This window comes from Podarcis vaucheri (genome assembly GCF_965113315.1).
Source record: "Podarcis vaucheri genome assembly, chromosome: 2".
Taxonomy (NCBI): Eukaryota; Metazoa; Chordata; class Lepidosauria; order Squamata; family Lacertidae; genus Podarcis; species Podarcis vaucheri.
Window position 1 is genome coordinate 32,302,582 of NC_138760.1, and position 21,683 is coordinate 32,324,264.

Consider the following 21,683-nt stretch of genomic DNA (forward strand, 5'->3'; position numbering starts at 1 on the left):
TTGTGTACACTAACATCTTCCCAATTCCTCTGCTTGCTGTTGGTGAAAAATAGTAATTTTCCTACTCATATTGAAATACTGCCCCTCAGTGAGGTCAAATTTTCATCAATAAAGCACCCCACATCCACATTCCACACTGCTTCACACATTAAACGCTCGCTTCTGTCTGAGACTCAGGAAACACCGGGAAAGGAAATGAAGCCGCCATCGGAGGTGGTAACAACGGAACTGACGATTCACATTGCTAGAGAAGAAACTAAAAATTGTAACATTTTTTAGTTTCTTCTCCCGTTAGATTCACAAAATGTTTAGGGGTATGTGTACCCCTGCTTCCCCCCAGAAAAAAGGCATTGTACTTAGCAGATTTTTCCATGGAAATGGTAAATCTGAATTGAATGGGAAGAGAAGATGAGAGAGCATTTTTGATGAGGACATTGTGTGGTCGCTGCAGAAAACCCCCCAAAAGTTTGCATGCATGAGCAGCACCAGTTTTGCAATAAACTGCTGTGTGACAGCCCCCTATATCAACTCATATGCATTATGTGAGACTTCCTTAGGGTTCTTTCAATAAGGGATGCTGCCTTGAATTAAGGTATCTATTTTGGTAGCCTGGGAGAGAATACAGACATCTTGATGGGCACTGCAGTAGGAAAAAGAATTCAGTGTCATTCGAAATCATGCCGTCTGATATACAGGAAACTTCCTCCAATGGATCACCAGCTTTGATCCGTCAATCTGACTGTATTGTCCACAGTTGGCAGCAGTTCTCCGGGATCTCAGGAAAAGATCTCTTCCAGCCCTACTTAGAGATGCCAAGGGGTAGACCATGGGTCAGCAAACTAAGGCCCACAGGTGGAGGAAGGGAGCTGGGCTTTGATTGGTGCCAGCCATTCCGAAGCCTCACCACCCGCACACTGAGACGTGGCCCAGACTCGCCAGCCACCCGCCAGCCTCTCTGTCCATGGCTGCGTTGTGGGCATCGTGACTGGTGCGTCATGGGGCTTCGGCTGGAGCTTGGTGCGCCTGCTGGTCCCACATCTGGCGCCTGGGAAAGCTGGCCCAGAAAAGAGAGGCACCGCCATTGCCACCAGCTCCCAACCTCAGGCAGGGCGGAGGAGGAGGTAGGAAAGCAGGGGGAGGGGGGAGATAGAAGCCCCCCTCCACCGCGTGCAGTCTGGCCCGCCACAAGGTCTGAGAGACGTTGAACCGGCCCCCTCCTTAAAAAGTTTGCTGACCCCTGGGGTAGACCTTTGCATGGTCATCTTATAACATAGGGTGGGCCAAATAGAGAGAACAATGTGTCTTCTTTTCATTCATTGGTGTTGGGAGCGAGTTATGCAAGTTGGAGTTCACTCTTTATGAGCAAGAACCCAATCTGTACTGACTTGGCAGAGTTTCAGGCCTAATGGGCACAGCAGCTCATCCTCAGTATATATTGCCCCATGGATTAGTTGCTGAAACTGGAAAAAACCCCACCTCCCCACAGCTGCCTAAGTCCTGTCCTCCCCAGGGTTTCCCCCAAGCAATCAGAGACTGTGCCTTTGTGAAGCTAATTTCTCCTCCACCCTTTTCATGCCTCTTCTGATTTTGGGAGACCAGGTGCAGAGCTTGTTGCAGCAGGAGAGGGAGACTCCCGTGACTCTTCACCATCCAGACTCATCTCTGCCTCTTGGCCTCCCTCCTCTCCTGCTTCAGCTTCTGCCTCTGATTTTGGACTTCTCTCTGCCACAGACTCCCCTAGCTCACTAAGCCCTGTTACCTCTTTGAATACCCCGTGCTGATGAGAGGGGCACTTTCTATTGAAAGCACAATGCTGCCCTAGCTAGAATTTCTGATCCAGCATAGAAAGGCTTAGTGTATTGCGTTTTATAGTCTTCCAAAGCAACTACTCTATCCCAAACTTAAAAATGGAAAACATGATGCCGGTGGTTAAAAGACTCTCTCAAGGCAAATCTCAAAAAATATTGTATAAACACCGACAACTGGGAAACACAGGGCTATAAGCGCTCCAATTGGAGAATAGCCTTTACCAAAGGTGTAATGGGCTTTGAAGACGCTCAAATTGAGGACAAAAGGGAGAAACGTGCTGAGAGGAATGCATGCTTGGCAAACCCTCACAGTGGTCAACTCCTGCCCAGAAACCTAGGTCCCTACTGTGGAAGGACGTGTGGATCCAGAACTGGCCTCCACAGTCACTTACGGACTCCCTGTTAAGACCGGGTTCATGGAAGACAATCTTACTCGGCTACGAGTGATTGCCAAAGAAGAAGAAGAAGATACCTCTTCAGCTTCTGACACCTCCACCTCCCAGACTTTCTCTTTTCTTTATGACCTCTCATTGTCTTCCCACCGCCAGTCCCCAGGCTCTGAGCTCTTGGGGGTTCCCCAGCTGGTTCCTCCTGCCATTCCTCTGCGTCCAACCGATCCATGACATCTGGTGCCTATTGCCTGCTTAATCTGCTCACTGATACTCTTTTCATCCTTCAAAGTGGAGGAGGCTGGCAGACAAGGTCGCTTTCGCTGTTAGACTGGGTGTTTTTTTTGGGGGGGGGGGTTGGTGTGTGCTTTTTAAGAAAAAGACCTGAGCTAATAGGGTTGGTGTAGCGATCCTTCCCCCACCTCAATCCTCCAAGAAGCTCTCAAGTCATTAGGGGCTGATTGGATTCACTTGGCAAACACAGACAAAGGTCTGGCTGTTGTTGACTGTGCATAAAGTGTCCATCTGACTTCATCTGCTCTGTTTGAACAAAGGATTTCCTGTTGGTGTGCTGATGTGTCCTTGGGCACCAGTGGCGTAGCGTAGGGGGTGCAGGGGGGCCGGGCGCAACATCTGGGGGCGCACGCTTGCACTCGCAGCTCTCTGCCCCTACCTAGCTCACTTGGGTTAGGGGGCGCAAATTACTTGCCTTGCCCCGGGTGCTGACAACCCACGCTACGCCACTGTTGGGAACTGCTGGCTGGATTGAATGGTTATGCTCCCAGGGTTCTCTCTCCCCCTTCCCAAAATATGAACACATAATGTTGGTGGAAGATGGCAGCTACTATAGCTGGGGAAGATGTTGTGCCTGTGTGTGCATGCAAACTCACAGAACTACACACAAATCATACACACTGTATTTGCTCAAAGCAGGTGGAGCCTAATTCAGAGAACGTGCCGTCTGTAAAAAATACGCCAGCTTTTATTTATTTACACACTATTAGAGCCGACCTTTTCACAAATCCTTTTTTCAATGTAATAAAAGACAACATAAAAACGCAATAAGACTTTAAAAACAATCAACGCACAAAGCTGAACAGCAGCAGAATAATCGGAAGTGGTACAGTTCAGAATTCTACCAACTCTGTCGTTTACCTGCTCATTCCGTATTAAAGCTGTTATAAGAATTTAAAGTCTCAGATATATAAATTAAATGTACAAGGCAAACACGTACATAAATATATAAACCACATGTCTGAAACAGTACAGGAAGACAGTCCTGAAACCATTTTGACTCTCCCAAACTGACCATATGCTTCTCTGCAAGGAGGGAGGAAAAAAACCTCCCCATTGTCTCTGTGCTCACAAATCCTGCCTTAAGGGCACATTTAAGGAGTGAATAGGGTGAGCCTATGACCTGCCTCGAGGGACGCGGGTGGCGCTGTGGGCTAAAGCCTCAGCGCCTAGGGCTTGCCGATCGAAAGGTCGGCGGTTCGAATCCCCGTGGCGGGGTGCGCTCCCGCTGCTCGGTCCCAGCGCCTGCCCACCTAGCAGTTCGAAAGCACCCCCGGGTGCAAGTAGATAAATAGGTACCGCTTACCAGCGGGAAGGTAAACGGCGTTCCGTGTGCGGCTCTGGCTCGCCAGAGCAGCGTTGTCACGCTGGCCACGTGACCCGGAAGTGTCTGCGGACAGCGCTGGCCCCCGGCCTCTAGATGTGAGATGGGCGCACAAACCCCAGAGTCTGTCAAGACTGGCCCGTTCGGGCAGGGGTACCTTTACCTTTACCTTTATGACCTGCCTCAGGAATTAAATATTTATCATTACAAAAGAATGGCCAGGCTGCCCGGGTGATCCAATCAGTGACCATTGACAGTTTTTTTGCCAGACAGGATTTTGCTGGAGACTGTTGTAAATAAAAATATGCCCTTTTCCCTTATGGGGTATCCAAGAGCCCATATAGAGTCCTTACATAGGTTCCCTATTGATAGGAAAAAATAACAGAGACCAACCAGAGAATGTTGAGAAGCAAAGCAGCTAGTAAGCCTGATCTTTATTGATCTGTTGCAACAGGGTGCTCCCCTCACTCGCAGGAAAGGCGGAGGACCCCCAAAATTGCTGTGCAAGGGCTTATAAAGACTTTTGAAATTCCCCTTCTCTAGATCAAGACCACCCCCAGAAACATTATGCATACATCACAGAAGGGGTGTAACCTAAGACCACCCCTCAGATACATCCCACCTACATCACAGAAATTTTAATGTTTTTCTCCTGTCACAGTTTATCTCCTGTCTGGCAGGTCAGGTTGCTTGATTGGATTTCCTGGGGAGCCTGGCCATTCTTTTGTAGTGGTAAAATACTTATTTCCTGGGCCAGGTCACAGGCTCACACCTTATTCAAACAGACATATCCTTGAGACAGGATTTGTGAGGAAAGAGACAATGGGGAGGCTTTTCCAGTTTAACCTTGCAGAGAAAGGATTTGGTCAGTTTAGGAATCAAAATGGTTCCAGGTTGGTCTTCCTGTGTTGATCTATGTATGTGCAGTTATGAACATTACCATATATCTAAGACCATAAAATTCCAATCACAAGATCACCTCTTTCTGTGATGTATGCATGATGTGCTGGGGGTGGTGGTCTTGGGCTACACCCTTCTGTGATGTATGTATGATATTTCTGGGGGTGGTCCTGAGTTTGAGGGTGGGCAATTTCAAAAGTTTATATAGTGGCTGGCACACCTTTGTTCTGGGTTCCTCCTCTTTCCTGCTTGTGGTGAGTAAGGACCCTGTTGCAGCAGTTTAATAAAGATCAAGCTTAATAGCTGCTTTGCTTCTCAATATTCTCTGGTTGGCCTCTGTTATTTTCTCCTACCGATAGGGAACCCACTTAAGGACTCTATACGTGCTCCGGAATACCCCATAAGGGAAAAGGGCAGATTTTGTTTACAACAAAGCCGATTTAAGAAAGGGATTCACACGCAAACCATCTACTTTGCACAGCTACATAGTGTTCTCAGCCCGTTAACAAACAAAACTCACATTTTACTGCTTCCAAGGTAGAGCCACACAGCCCACTGTGCATTAGTAAATGGGGAAGCTGAACTGCCTTGTGCTACGCTGACGAAGGACCGCAAAGTGATTGCACACACAATGGATCCTTTTTGCTCTTTCTCTGGAAGATCTATGCCATCGGCAACACTGCGGCACAAACTGCATCGGCAGAACCAGCCGATAAAGGCCCCGCATTGCCCTATTCACAGCTTACATATATGGGGCATTTCGACAAATTGTGTTTGTTTTTAAGATGCTGCAAGACTCTTCCTTATTCTTTGCTGTAACAGACCACCATGGCTACTTTGCATGGGTTGCCCCGGGCGATAAGCTCAGGATGAGAGTTCCTGTCCGCTCAAAAGAATGAGTAACATTCTCCGCTTGTCAGAGAGCAAAGGAAGGGCATCATTCACACCCCTCTCCTGTTGCATCTGGCTGCCACCTCCTCTGCCAGAGACCAATGTCAAACAGAACATAGCTGGCAAGCCACAAGCTGTCTGTCACTGTGACATAGAGTTGCCACGCAGCAGAAAGAAATAAGGAAAACAGCCTGACCACCTCTCCCACTTTGGAATCCATTGTCAGGAAAGCAAGAAGGAAGGCCATCGCTAACACCATGGCATTTGCTGTCTGGTTTTTAGCTGAGCCCCTTAGTGTAGCCTTTGCCAATCTAATGACTGCCAGAAAAATGCAACCTATACGTATCAAGACTTTGAGATTAGACCACTGAAGAAGCCCGGAAAACTATCTTGGGAGTGTGCTACCTGCAAGCCCCAGTTAAAGGGCCCCATCGGGGGCGAACAGCGGCCTCTTGATTACTTGGACTGCCAGGGCGAAACAGATGCAAAACGCCGTCACCCTGTCTCTATCTACAACTCTGCTAGCATCTCTTGGTATTTTGAGTATCACCAAACTTACCTTTTGTTGGTATCTTCATGAACTTATCTAAAAGACTGAGTTAAGCATTTGAAAAATCTATTGAAAACAGACATTATAAGTTCATTTTAGGTTGGGTAGTTTGCAAGTCTTTGTGGCTTTGTTTAATGTTATGTATTTTTCTCAGAAGGTTGATAAAGTATGTATAATTATTGTTCTGTGTATATTAATCACCAACTTGTTGCATGAGTCACACTGCAACCTAATGACTGCCAGCTGTTTTGGACTACAGTTCCCATCAGCCCTGGCCCAGGCAATAGGTTCACAGCGGCTGCCTTAATGAATGAACAGCATTGACTGGGTCTCCCATCCTCACCCTGTATCCATCACGCCCCCACACACACTACTGCCCTGGGACTTTCTTACAGTCCATCAAAGATCGTGGAGATCTGCTCCACTAGCTCTACCAGCAGAACCCTTTGTGGGCCCCACATAGATACCAGAAATTTTGATTTCAGTAGATTTATTATTTGTTTGTTGGATTTATTCTTACTTGTTAGTGAGCTGGGGGAGATCAGCTGCATGGGCTCATTTCCTTACCTCCTTCCTTCTCAATGTTCCTGACTGTAATTTAGGTTCATCATTTAGGTCATGATTTAGGTTCATAATTTAGAGGTGGTGTCCTGAGGCTAAGGGACAGTGACCCAGCCTGGTGAGCAGCAGCTGAGACTCAGAAGCAACCACATGAAATTTGGCTGTGTACAATTTTAAAAAAGAGCCCAATTATCCTCCTTCTTTCCCATCACAAACTTTTCCTCCACGCACTCACCCAGCCATGTACAAGCCTGTTGCGCAGGTCTCACCAGCTCACGCCGGGTTAGCTTTGTTCCCTTCAAGAGGGAGGGTGCCAATTGGGTGAGAAAGAACTCAATGCTTGGCTCTCTCTCATGTGGTTATGATTTTCATGTGCGCACACTTCAGCCACATGGGATAGTGGCTTTCAAATGGCAGGCTGTAAACAGCACGCAGCCTCCATTAAATGAGAACAACAGAGAGCGAAAGAGAATGCTTTTCCGTGTCTCCTTACGTCTGTACATGCGTCTGAGTACTTTCAGGATCTGAGCACAACATACCCTCCAACTGCCCCAATTTTCCCAAGACGGTCCTGTAAATTCCCCAAGCCATCACGGCTTCTGACTTGATCCCCGAATGTCCCGATTTCCCCCACCAGTGGATGGAGGCTATGGAAGCAGCTCCTGGGGTGGCAGCAGTATTGGGAAGGAGGCGAAGGCAGAAGAGTTAGCTTCATAATCCGCAATGATACATTGGGCAATAGATATCGGTCATAAATATAGTCATGGAAGCATGGGGACTATTGTAGAATATGGATATAAAAACTTTAGCATGTTATGGTCTAAGAGAAAATTATATGAAAATGATATATTGATGGTATCTAACACCGAGTAAATTGGCAAAAAATGTATAAATCTAAATCAAATAAGTGTTGGAGGTGAGGGTCCCACGCCTTGCCAAGCCCAGACGCTGCAATGAACATAAAAAGTGTGGCCCAGGTTTCTCTTTCTTTCATGGAACCCTGATACAGTAGTTAGAAATTTGGCAGGTGAAGCTTTTTTCTGGCATAGCAATAAATCATGAGAAGTGTTAATTAAACAGGTAGGTAGTCTAATGGCAGGCTGCTGTTGAATCCCGAATGAAAAACCTACGGCTCTCCAATGTTAAAAGGTAAAGGTAAAGGTACCCCTGCCCGAACGGGCCAGTCTTGACAGACTCTGGGGTTTGTGCGCCCATCTCACTCAAGAGGCCGGGGGCCAGCGCTGTCCGGAGACACTTCCGGGTCACGTGGCCAGCGTGACAAAGCTGCATCTGGCGAGCCAGCGCAGCACACGGAACGCCGTTTACCTTCCCGCTGGTAAGCGGTACCTATTTATCTACTTGCACCCGGGGGTGCTTTCGAACTGCTAGGTTGGCAGGCGCTGGGACCGAGCAGCGGGAGCGCACCCCGCCGCGGGGATTCGAACCGCCGACCTTTCGATCGGCAAGCCCTAGGCGCTGAGGCTTTTACCCACAGCGCCACCCGCGTCCCTTTCTCCAATGTTAGTAGACTACAAACTTACATCATCCGATCACGCCTGACCATTTGCCATGCAGACTGCGGTTGAGCCACACATCTCACAATTTGGTTAACAGTCCCACAACCTTGTGTTACAGGGACAGAAACTGGAAAAGTGGGTGTCAGTGCTTAGCAAGGGCTAGTTTCTCTCATGTCTCTAGTTCAGTCAACAGAGCAGTTATAGCAAGTATTTGTTCTGTTATCTTAAGCCTTAGGACCTGCCAGGAAGTCCCCCCTCATGCCTAAGTATTTATTCTGTAGCTATGACAAGGTCAGCTCTCAGCTTTAGGGCCTCTGACGCCAAAGCAGCCCGGAAACAGGGGCCTCTGGATAGAGATGGTTTTAGACCAACAGGAATTTACAACAGCTCCTTCTCAGACTTTGCAGCTGGGAAAGGCCGGCTCTCACCCTGATTTATGGCCAGATTACCAATTCTTTCATTTGATTGGATTGCTTCTATTGTTTAGGTGGGAAAAGGAAACACAGAAGACAGAACAGCCTTCACTAGAGCAGGGTTTCCCAAACAGTCTCCGGCTGTTGTTAGACTACAACTCCCATCATCCCTAGCTAGCAGGACCAGTGGCCAGGGATGATGGGGAATGTAGTCCAAAAAAACAGCTGGGGACCCAAATTTGGGAAAACCTGCTCTAGTGAAGGGCTGGCAAATCTGTAGCTCTTCAGATGTTGTTGGATGCCATCAGCCCCAGCCAGCATGTCCAATGGTCAGGCATGATGGGAGTTATAGTCCAGCAACAGCTGGTCAGAAAGAGGGGCAGCTACAGGTCCTACAGAACAAGACTAGGAACCAATGGGTGGAAATGGTAAGATTACGGCTAAACATCGAAATAAATGTCCCAAAGATAATTATTATGATTATGATTACAGTGGTACCCCGCAAGACGAATACCTCGCAAGACGGAAAACCCGCAAGACGAAAGGGTTTTCTGTTTTGGAGGCGCTTCGCAAGACGAATTTCCCTATGGGCTTGCTTCGCAAGACGAAAGCCCATAGGGAAATCTCCGGGGACCTGTTTTAAATTGCTGGCGGTCGGGAGCAAAGACTTTCGCCCACAGCCGGCCTTCAGAAGAGGTCCTGGACCTCTTCTGAAGGCCGGCGGGGGGCAAAAGTCTTTGCTCCCCCCCCCCGCCTGCCTTCCCGGGACAGCGGAGACTTCTCCGCTGCCCCGGGCGATCTTAAAATGCTGGCGGGCGGGAGCGAAGCGTTCGCTGCCGACCCCCAGCATTTTAAAATCGCCCTGGGACAGCAGGGGCTTTTAAAATGCTGGCGGTCAGCAGCAAAGCCCTCCTGTCCCCGGAGCTTGCGGGGCGGGAGGTGGGAAGAAGGGCTTTTCTTCCCACCCCCAGCCTTCAGAACAGCCTTCTGAAGGCTGGCAGTGGGAAGAAAAGCCCTTGTCCCCCCCCCCCCAGCCTTCAGAAGAGGTCGGGGGACAGACTGTCCCCGGACCTGGTCTGAAGGCGGTTTCCCTAGGAACGCATTAATTGATTTTCAATGCATTCCTATGGGAAACCGTGCTTCGCAAGACGAAAAACTCGCAAGAAGAAAAAACTTGCGGAACGAATTAATTTCGTCTTGCGAGGCACCACTGTACTGTATTTATACCCCGCCCATCTGGCTGGGTTTCCCCTGCCACTCTAGGCGGCTTCCAACTGAATATTAAAAACAATGCAGCATTAGACATTAAAAAGAGAGAGCTGTTCATTAGTGGATCGGAATGTCTTGGGAAGGTGGGCAGTCTCTCCTTCTTTGAAAGCATTTAAGCCACGCATGTCCAAAGTCCGTTTCGGGGGCCTAATCCGGCCTGCCGGTCAGTTTAATCCGGCCTCTGTGGCAGTTTATTCCTAACTTTGGGGTAAAATCATAAAAAACACTCAACAACTTCAATCCTAAAAAAGGATAATTTTGGTCAGCCCTCACGGCCCTTCACTTCATCAAATCTGGCCCTCTTTGAAAAAAAGTTTGGACACCACAGGTTTAAGCAGAGGCTGGGCAAACACCTGCAATTCAGCCTTCCCTGACCAGGTCCCTTGTAGATATTTTGGGGGCCTTTTACAATTTTAAGCAAGTATCTAGGGCTTTGCGGGGGGAGGTTGTCTGGATTTTTGCCTCTGGAAATATGGCAACTCTACCACAATACCTTATCAGAATAGACTCCGCTTATGTTCGCAGGCTGCCGATTGTATGAAACATATTTTATTACACTGTGGGCTATATAAACAAGTCAGGAACCAATTAATTAATCCCTTATTGGTGAATTTACCTGGAAACGCTGATATCATCTGTCAGGTATCTCCTTGGAGATAAGAAAAATGATATAACTGTGGCAAAAAAAATTCTCTCAGAGGTGATAAGAATTAGAAATCAGCATGTTCTGGATAAAACACAGTGACTGGCTAGAAATGCCTTTCCTGTATTTCAAAATCGTTTTCTGTGGGTCTTTGGACCGTAATGAAGATTGTGTGTGTTCCAGAGCAGATTTGGGGAGGGGGGGCCTTGTGGGGAAGAAGAGAAGTGGGGGGAGTCCTGTTGTGCTAGCCTCTGCTAGCCCAGCAAGCTGCTTGAATATATAGCCCTAGGATTCTATGATGCTATTTCCAACGGGCTCGTTAAAAAATGCATGCGGCTCCATCGCAAAGCACCCAGTCTCCAGCTCTTGCTTTGCAGAGCTCCTGGGCCTGCCTGAAGGAGAAAGGGAAGGTCACCGAGTCTCCACCAGCCACATCGAAGCGCTCAATAATTAATGGTGTCTCTGTTTGCTTCGGCTGCCATTTCCTGAGTGGCTGAAAAATTGCTGCTGATAGGAAAGGCTATCTGACCAGGAGATGTGCCGCCTGACCTTGGCACGACCTCTAGCCCACCATTGAGTTGCTGAAGCACTCCGGAAAGTTGGTTCCACCAGATGCCTTTCGAGAAGAACGCTACAGCTTCATCAGAGGCACTGGTCATTTTACAGCTCCTGTTCAAGATTGCAGAAAGCAATTAACCCATCACCTGGGAATATCCACAAGGAGTCTCGGGGCACCCAGTATAGTTGAATATTCAAATGTTGTGTAAGTGCTGCATCTTGTGATTATGTGGGGTGGGGTTGACCTGGCCCCCCAATATTTTATTCAAGTTGGCACCCGTTTTCAGGAGTGCCTAAGAAACCAACTTTGCAGCACTTGTTCCCTGAGACTCCCCAGGCATTCTTTGCTAGTTTTGGAAAGCGGTGTTTTGAAAACCCCTTTCATTTCCATAAATGTACATCCCTCATGATTTTTAGATTAAATGTTTCAGCTAGCATTCCAGGGCATCTGACAACCATGTTGTTGCTAGTGCTGAGGACATAGAGTTTCTATTTTGAGTGTTTTGGGTTGTGATGGCGTGGTTTATGGATTTTTGTTGCTGTGCATTTATTTAGCCACTGTGACTATTTGAAAAGGTACATTAAAAAAAAACCACACACACAAATAAATACAAATGCGGGGAAAGCGACAACAACAAAAAGTGCTTTTACTGTAATAAACATGCCCTAAGGTAGGGTGGCCATATCCCCTGAGGTAAAAATCCAGATCAAATATATATATATATGCTGAGCTTCAGCCTTTTGGGAGATCAATTGCTCAACCACCGGCCATCTGCTGCCACCGACGTCCACGCCAAAGCCCAAAACAGAGCCAGAATTGCCCATGCACATATTTTTTTCTAAACCCCACCCCCGCAAATCCTGGATATTTGCTTAAATTGTAAAAAATACCCCTGGATAGGCATGTAGCCCCCCAAAAGAGGACATGTCCGGGATGTATGGCAACCCTACCCTAAGGGGGGAGGGGACGCAACTGAGGGTAAAATTGCATATTATGCCAAATGCATAGGGCAGAGTTCACCTAAGGAATCTTGTCAGCAGACGTCCTGCACAAGAGCTTCTGCTTGCACAACAAGGCTTCCTCCCACCCCCATGAACCCCCCCAAAAGTGGTTCAGAGGGATCAGAACCCCACAGAACAGTGTGTGGGGTGTCATTCCATCTGGTACGCTTGCCCATATTAGATGTGTGCCATTGTGTGATGGAGAATGGCATGCTTAATGTACAACTACACGTCTTGGTGATTCTTTTCTTCATTTCAAAGGTGCTGGGGTGACAGGTTCTCATAAGGCCTAATCCTTCCTTCCTCAACTGCAATCCCAATGAGAATCTCACACACAGATACACAAGGCTTGGGGGGCGGGGAGTGCTCATGGGTAGGGGGTGTGCTTCTCATCAGGATCGTGGCCTATAATTAAACAAGGAAAGATGGGAGCTGCGTGGCACACAGCTGGCCAATTTGCACTTTGGACTCTTCCTTTTGTGAAGTTTCTAGGCTGAGGTTCAGAATTTCCAGGTACCGTATTTTTCGCCCTATAGGGCGCACCGGCCCATAGGACGCACCTCAGGGTTTTTTTTTGGGGGGGGGATGAATTAAAACAAATTATTTTCCCCCCCAGCCGCGGCTGCCGCCCCAAGCCTTGCGCACACCTGCCCGAAGCATGGGGCGCCCTCCGGAGGGCTCCCCGAGCTTCGGGCTGCCGCCCCAAGCCTCCCACTGGGCGCGCAAGGCTTGCGGACACCTGCCCGAAGCATGGGGCACCCTCCGGAGGGCTCCCCATACTTCGGGCTGCAGGCTGCTGCCCGCAAGCCTTGTGAGCCCGCGGGAACTCCCGCCGGGCTAGCAAGGCTTGCGGATAGCTTCCTGAAGCCCTGAGAGCGAGAGGGGTCGGTGCGCACCGATGCCTCTCACTCTCCAGGCTTCAGCGAAAGCCTGCATTCGCCCCATAGGACGCACACACATTTCCCCTTCATTTTTGGAGGGGAAGAAGTGCGTCTTATAGGGCGAAAAATACGGTATGTGTTTGAACATTTCCCCCGCCTTTGTCCTGGCACCTTCCCCGGGTAAACCCATGTTTTACCGCCGAACTGGAGCAAACGGCAGCTGGTTTTTACATGGATTGATCCGATTCAGTGGTAAAGCACGGGTTTTCCTGGAGAAAGCGCCAGGGCCTAAAAACAATGCCACCCCACTTGGGCACGGCGAGGAAAGCCCAGATCTGTGCCTAGAAAATGCAGAACAAATGTAAGTGTAGATGAGCCCTTAAAGGAGTATAGCAGACCTTGAGGGAGTTGAGTGGGATTGGCTTTCCTTGATCACCTGACTCTCAAGGTCAGGAAGGCCCTGTTTGTTGCTGGTTCTCCAAAAGGCATGCCCATATTATGTGGCCTCCCCATCCCGTTCCTCTCCAAACTCACGAAAGAATATAAGAGAAAACAAGAAGTCGGCCACAAAAATTAGGAAAAAAACCAAAACTGATTTAATTTGTCAGAGAACTCTGGGCTAAAAAAAGCCAGTCCTAAAAAGGACACACTTCTTCCCCCGACCCCCACTTAAATAACACTTGGATTAAAACACAACAGTCGCAGACGACCCTCCTCCTGAGTTCTTCCTGCCATTCACTCACAGCCAGATTTTTAAAAATCACACTGCATTATCTATATAGAGAACAACTCACCCAAATACACACATACATACAACAGCAAGGCGCAGAACATCATTCTCAGTAAGGCTGGCCAGAAATCATGACTAGGTGCGAGGCTCTTCATGACTAGCCTTGGCTTCAGTGAGCATAAATTCATATTCTTGAGCACAAAGTGGTAGGGCAGCAGATTCTAAAAGCTGGATATGCTCCCTCTCCTGCCATTGTAGAGAGTGCTTCAGATAAAAGGGAGGCCCATCTGCAAAAGGCACTGAGTAGACCCACTCTCGGAAAGCAGAGGCCAGGTACAAAGGCATTGCCGGGAGTGTGTAGCTAGCACCTTCTGCATGTCCATTTCTTCAAGCCCTTCTCCCAACCAGGCCCACACAACAGCAGCGTCCACCTCCCTGCCTGTATCTGAGAGAAAAACAGAACCTCTTTTCCTCTCTCCAAAGTGAGAACAAGGAAGAGGAGATAAAAGGTGCTGGAGCCTCAGGATGCTAAGAGTACCAAGATAAAGGTCAGGCCATAGCCCAACACAACTGGCACAGAGCAGCATGTGAGTGGTGGCACCTTAAAAGACTAAGGCTGAGATCCTGGCACCACTTACCTCGGAGTAAGCCCCACTGAGCTCAGAGGGACTTGGGTGTTGTTTTTTATGTGGTGAGGTTTGTACTGTAACTGTTTTATTGCAGCACAAAGCTCTCATGGGTCAAAGCCCACTTTTGTCAAAGGCAAGATATACATACAGGGAGAAGGCAAGGGGATTATAGGGTTGTTATTAGCAGAGACAGATTGCCTAACAATGCAAGAGAAAAAGGGGGCGTCACTTTATAATGTGCATGGCACAAAAGCCAAGAGAGTTTTAGGCAGGAGATTCAGAGTAGGTGCAGCCCATTCTCAGCAGATGAGGAGTGAATAAAACTAAAGAGAGGCAATTACTTTTCTGTGATGAGCTCTGCAGCCCAAGACTTCCAAAGCTTTATCCTCTGAAACTCCAGTGGAAATACAGCAACTTTGGGCATGGAAAACTCCCCATTCTCCTGCACTGCTAGACCCTCTGGCTTCACTTTATAATTCCATCTCCCCTCCTTCTCTCCTTTCTGTGGGGATGAACTTACGTATCTGTCATGAAACTGAGGTGATCACTTTGCGAATCTCACTCAGAGGTCCAAATGAGCTTGTGCTAGAGAGGCAGAACTGGGATGTTGCATCTACTGACAGGGAACAGCAAATGTCATGGATCTCCCACAACTCTCATTCTGTGTGGAAACTAGGAAGTCCCCTATCTGTCTCCTTTATCTTTCCCCATCAGTTGGCACCTCCTGGGTGTTCAATGGGTGGCACCAAGAACTCACAAATACCCCCAAAACACAGACATCTGAGGTGCTGCCTGCAAAATAAGGCAGAACTGCAACCCCCCTCATGCACCTTGGCACCCAGAGCTAAGCACCAAACATTAAAAAGTCCTTATGCGGCCTTCATTTTGTGTTGCCCTGAGGGGTGGAGAGGCAGCAGATCCGGAGCAATCAGGATTCTGGGACAGGCATAATATCTGTTGCACTTCAGGGTTGGTCCAAAGGCAGGAGGGCTACGAGAGAGCGGTTACCACAGTTCTTTCTACACTTGACAAAGTTTTTCTCCGCGGAAGGACTAGCATCTACACGGCCTCCGTTGAAGAGGAATCGAAACAGCAGCACCCTTCTCAGTTCTGAAGCACTTCCTTGTGGGATTTGGCAATGGGGTGCAAGGTAGGGGCAACTCAATCATCCACCAGGAGGCCAAGTTGTGGCCTAGATAAGATCCTCTCAGTATTAGGAAAGGCGGATTTGTACAGCATAAAAACAGGTAGCATTGCAGAAGAATGTGAGACACAGCAAAGTCAACGTGGTCCATGAATGGCGTGGCATGTTTAAAAAAAAAAGGAAAGAGTCCCGAAATGCTGGCTAGTTGTACTGCAGAGGTGGCACTAAGAAGAACTTGATTGAAGGCTCCAAGGAACACAGAAGTCCTGTTGTCCAGAATTTTAAAAAACAAGCAAACCACAGGTGTATCCCAGTACGGCAACCCAGATTTTCTAAAGCAGAGGTCAAGCAGAGCACTTGGAGTTACGTGTAACAAGAAGAAACTGTATTGTCTCCACTGCCAGAATGAAATCTCAATGGCTAACTGAGGCCTAGCCTCATTAGATGCTCCTTCACAAAGGGAGGTTTTGCAAGGCATCCTCGAGGAACGGGACCTTCCGAAATCAAGACTTTGGCTTCTACCACCTGCTCTTGCTGTAAGGAGATGAAGCCTGAAACAAAAGAAGAGACTGATACATTAGTTTTCTTACAGCAGGAATGGTATTTTAAATATAGCTAACTAAAGCCAACTGGGATGGGGTGGGGGCAGGAAACGAGCCCCTCTAACTTTGGAACTGACTCTAGATTGGGTTGCACTCCTCTGAAGGATCAGCTTTGCAGTTCACACTCCACACTTACTGGAGTGTGGTTCAGCTGTTGGAGTTGGCAAGGGGTGCTTTTTAACAGCTTCAGTTGGTTCACCAGCCGCAACCCTATCTGGAGAGAATGGGCCTTGCCTCGGTTACCACCTATTTATTAGCGACATGCAGGCTTCTAAAAGCTGCTTAGAAACTTCAAATGGTAGAAAATGCAGCCACCCACTGGTGTATATTTACAGTGTGTTTCTGGAACCAAATTAAAGTGTTGCAAATAACCTTTAAAGCCTTGGAATAATTTGGGACCAGGTTACTTAAAGGACCATCTGCATCCATTATCAACCTGTCCCTGCCTTTAAGATCCACTTCAAAGGCCCACCTACAAAGACAATTAGGTTGGCTGGCAAATGCCAACCATGACTTTCTCAGTGGTGGCCCTACAGTTATGGTGCTCAGTTCCACATCATATATTTACTAGCATTTTATGCTGTTTAAAACGTCTTTTTTTAAAACCGTGTTAGGAATTTGTGGGGGGTTGTACATTTTTGAAAACTGCTTTGAGAAGCACTTTGCTTGAAAAGTGGTGTATAATAATCAGTGCTTTTTTCCTTTTAAAATGTTTAGGAGTACTCTCATTTTGACTCAAGAAAATCACCATTTGATAACATTATTCCTGCTTATAAAACCCAATAAAAAAACACAGGGAAGAAAGCCCCCATTTTATAGTTCAAATCGGGGGGGGGGGGAAATAAATACAGTAAATGGACAAAAGTACAAAGAGTCACAAAATGTTTAGGGCTATACATACCCCTGCATAACCTCAGAAAAACCCCCACTGGTAATAATAATAATTTAAAAATTAGCAATCAACCTAAATAAAATTTGCAGGATATTCCAAAATTCAAAGTGAGGACCAAATCATGGCTTGTATTTTCTCCAGGTTCTGCAGCTGCACAAGTCGTGCATTACTCTGCAAGGCACATAATATAAACTCACAGCAGTCACATGGGTGTATTATGAATTGCAGAGATTGTATCAAGGCAAACTGGGCTAGAAGCAGTGTATAAATCAGTTCAGAGGGGCAGAAAGATAGGGATTCACTATATATCTGTAGTTGGGACTGGAACAGAATTCCAGTCGCAGCTGCATTAGCCAATTACTCACCTGCCCGCTCTTTCCATCTTTCTGTGCCACTGCCTGCTTATTCTGTGAAATGTAGGCATCCTCAGCACGCAGTGTAGAATTGGCACTGCCCATCACTTGGCTGTTGGCTGTGGCACGAGGGAGGATGACATCATAGGGGCCCTCAGACTGCAAGCAAAACAACAACAACAAAAAGAGTAAGAAGTGGGCAGAAAGTGTGGTCAGAAAGGCAACCAGCAGCTGCAGTATGGTCAAAGAAACATAGCCAATCAACATTCTGCACGCATCATCTATAGGAATACATATTTGACCTTCAATGAAGAAGGCTTGAACTGTTCCATTTTCAAATCACTAAAACATTTCCACTTTTCACCAGGCTGTATGAAACTTTTCCTGATTTTTGACATCATTTCCACACATGAGAAACTGTTGGCACATGCAACAGATCTGAGGCTTTTTTAGATCAAAACAGAAGAAGAAAAAACTGTTTTGTTTTGACTTTTCAAGGGCATGACTCAGACAGAGAGCATTTTCACTTGGGTCCCTGGAGCAGCATGGTTACATGCACACTTCAAGTTCACGCACACCTTGGATTCCTAAATTGCAATATACTAAAACTTGCAAACAGTAGAAATACAGCAGCTGCTGCGGTGATACCAAAGATATTGAGTAAATGCCCAAATCCAGCTTCTGCCGCATTGTTAGGTGAACTTCTGTACAGAAATACAAATGGATAGTAGGGAAGGTGCAAAGTCCTCTCTCATCATCTCTGGCACCCCAAATTCACTGAGTATATTTTGACTGTGTTCAGACAATCATGCCTCATTTTAATATGCTGAGGTGTGGATGAGCCTCTCTTGGCTATGCCCTGCAGCCCTTTTTCATTCCTCTCTTTGCGTGAGCTGGCAAACAAATCATGGGGCCTTCCAATTAACTATTGTTTCCAGTTTTGTCTGAAGCAGGAAACAATGATTAACAACTCTGGAATAAGCCTGGATATTAAAACCAACTTTAAACCATGGCTTTGTGTCTGGCTTGTTTGAAGCTTTTCATGCTAACCATCGTTCCCCCCAGTTCGGATGAAACAGTAAACTATAGTTATTGGAAGACTTCCTGGTTCGTTTCCCAGCTCCCGCAAAGGGTAGCACCAAGGGCTGTGTCTGCAAGCTCAGATATAATAATCTGAATGCTTTCTTTGACCAAGTCAGATGACAAAATACAGTGGTGCCTCGCAAGACGAAAAGAATCCGTTCTGTGATTCTCTTCGTCTAGCGGTTTTTTCGTCTTGCGAAGCAAGCCTATTGACGGATTAGCGGATTAGCGCTATTAGCGGCTTTTAGCGGCTTATGGGATCAGCTGATAAGCGGCTTAGCGGCTTAGAAAAATGGGGGGGGAGGAAAAAAACCCCGCAGGAACTCGCAAGACATTTTCGTCTTGCGAAGCAAGCCCATAGGAGATTCGTTTTGCGAAGCACCTCCAAAACGGAAAACTCTTTCGTCTAGCGAGTTTTCCGTCTTGCGAGGCATTCGTCTTGCGGGGTACCACTGTAGTCAGATGAACTGTCTTCCGTAGCCTCAATCCTTTCCCCTGCCACACATATAATCTCTGCAGGACAATGCAGGCCAAATAAACTCCTTCGGTTTTGGGTTGTTGTTTTTTTTTAAAAAAAAACATGTTCCTGTCAAGCCTACTTCTCCCAGGAAGCAAATGAGGTGGTGAACCTGATTCTGACTGTACCTTCTCAGACTCCAAATGAGGGCTTGCATAACTGAACACTTATCCATGAAATAAAATGTTCTGAAAACATTTTTTCAAACTAGGTGTTGAGGCAAAGGGTCCTAGGCTTGCCATCTGAATAAGGCGCAGATCAGAAGCCGTTTCACCCCATTATCCTGCAGTATCAGGCCAGAAAGAGGGCTGCACTCAAAGACCTGTGAGTGTTAAGTTTACATCCAAAGAATGCAAACACACAGAGTGACGCTGTTTATTCTGCTCCCTTATCTAGAGATAACTACACAGAATATCTGGATTTGACATTTATGAGAGTTTTCACCTCTTTCTGTCAGGAGCCAACTTCTCCTGCTGAACTGCTCAAGAGGATGTTGTGTTTTTCATTTTATCTTTTTTAAAAAGCCCAACATTCTGGAAGCTAAGCTACAGTCGAGAAAGATAAGAAACACCAGCAGAGCTTCACACTCACTTACAGGCCCCTTGTGCATGAGAGCCATCTCTGTGGGCTGGTACACACTCGTCAGCAACTGCCCGTTGTATCCGCTGTATGGGGACACAGGTTTTTTGGCTGAAAAGAAAGAGAAATCACAAGAAAATAACATTAAAAGGCACACAGGCTTGGGAGATCTTCGGTGACAAAGATGGTTTTCAGACAGCGCAGGCTGAGCAGAAGCAGAGAAGATTTTTTTACTCAAATAACCCATGTAAGAGACAGAATAGTGGTTCGCCCCAGGTAGCTCGGGTGATTAGAGCGTGGTGCTGATAATGTCAAGATTGTAAATTCAATCCCCATATGGGACAGTTGCATCACCCTGCATTGCATGGGGTTGGACTAGCTAATCCGAGGGCCTTCTGGCGGTTCCCTCACTGTGAGAAATGAGGTTACAGGGAACCAGGCAGAGGGCCTTCTCGGTGGTGGTGCCTGCCCTGTGGAACGCCCTCCCACCAGATGTCAAAGAGAACAACAACTACCAGACTTTTAGAAGACATCTGAAGGCAGCCCTGTTTAGGGAAGCTTTTAATGTTTGATGTATTATGGTATTTTAATATTTTGTTGGAAGCTGCCCAGAGTGGCTGGGGAGGCCCAGCCAGATGGGCAGGGTATAAATAATAAATTTATTTTTATTTTTATTATCATCCTCAGGGTCCCTTCCAACTCTACAGCTCTATGATCCTATGATGCATACTTCTGTTTGTACCACTTTTTCTAGGCACAAGTCCATGACTTCCAGACATGGGTGCTAGCAGATCTTCTTTTTCTTTTTGGTCCCACCACTTTCCCCAGGAAAATCCACTGTTTGCTGCTGAATCAGAGTACCTCGGTTTAAATACTTAATTCATTCCAGAGGTCCGTTCTTAACCTGAAGCTGTTCTTAACCTGAAGCACCACTTTAGCTAATGGGGCCTCCCACTGCTGCGCGCCGTCAGAGCACAATTTCTGTTCTCATCCTGAAGCAAAGTTCTTAACCCGAGGTAATATTTCTGGGTTAGTGGAGTCTGTAACCTGAAGCATATGTAACCTGAAGCGTATGTAACCCGAGGTACCACAGTAAATGTCAATCAGGTTTTCCATGGATTGCTGTTTGTTCTGATTCAGCGGTAAACTGTGGGCTTCCCCGGGGAAAGAAAAAAATCGTGCTCAGACCTGTACCTGGAAGTCACAGAGACCTGTGCTTAGAAACTGCGGCACGAACGGAAGCATGGAAAAGCCCATACTCCACAATCTAGTGTTAAGCAAAGAACTGAAGCAGATCACAGAGATCCCCCCCACACACACACACGACAGTAACATGACTCATGTCAACGTAGGTTCAGTGTTGTGGGCACAACTCTATTGAACTCCCTCTTACTAGAAGTTCCAAGAGGCACCGCCCATACAGAGTTTCAAACACCTGGAGACCTTTGCATCATGAATACTTATCTGACGCTTTAAATTTTCTGATGCTTGGTTGTTGTTGTTGTTTTTAAATAGATTTTAAATATCTGAGATTTTTAATTTTTTGAGATTTAATTTACACTCTAAACTTTTTTGCTTTTGAGACCTAGATGGTGAAAAGCAGGTTGTGTTTTAAAAAATAAATAATTACATTAAAAAGGTAAAGGTAAAGGACCCCTGACAGTTAAGTCCAGTCACAGACAACTCTGGGGTTGCGGCACTCATCTTGCTTTACAGGCCGAGGGAGCCGGCATTTGTCCGCAGACGGTTTTTCCGGGTCATGTGGCCAGCATGATTAAACCGCTTCTGGTGCAACACCAAAACCAGAGCAGCACACGGAAATGCCATTTTTTACCTTCCCGCCAGAAGGTATTTATCTACTTGCACTTTTTCTGGTGTGCCTTCGAACTGCTAGGTTGGCAGGAACTGGGACCAAGCAACAGGAGCTCACCCCATCGCGGGGATTCAAACCACAAACCTTCCGATCAGCAAGCCCACAAGGCTCAGTGATTTAGACCACAGAACCCCCGCGTCCCTCAAATAAATACAAAGAATACCCTATATGGTAACCTCCAGGTGTTGTTAGACTCCAAATCCCATCAGTCTCTGCCAACAACATCTGAACGCCACCATGTTGTCTTCCCATGATATAGGGTCAGAGAAGGCGTATGATTG

General features: G+C 47.1%; 1 protein-coding gene across 1 annotated transcript in view; it reads right to left on the bottom strand.

Annotated features, from left to right (window-relative positions):
• Window positions 1-13,573: 13,573 nt before the first annotated feature.
• The window catches only part of GPRC5C (G protein-coupled receptor class C group 5 member C), a 24,099-nt gene continuing 15,989 nt past the window's right edge, over window positions 13,574-21,683 (bottom strand). Inside the window, exons 3-5 of the mRNA XM_082212688.1 lie at window positions 19,546-19,640; window positions 17,363-17,509; window positions 13,574-16,054 (exon numbers count right to left, since the gene is read on the bottom strand). Of these exons, the coding sequence (XP_082068814.1) occupies window positions 16,022-16,054; window positions 17,363-17,509; window positions 19,546-19,640 (275 nt within the window). The 3' untranslated portion in view covers window positions 13,574-16,021. The remainder of the gene's footprint in view (window positions 16,055-17,362; window positions 17,510-19,545; window positions 19,641-21,683) is intronic.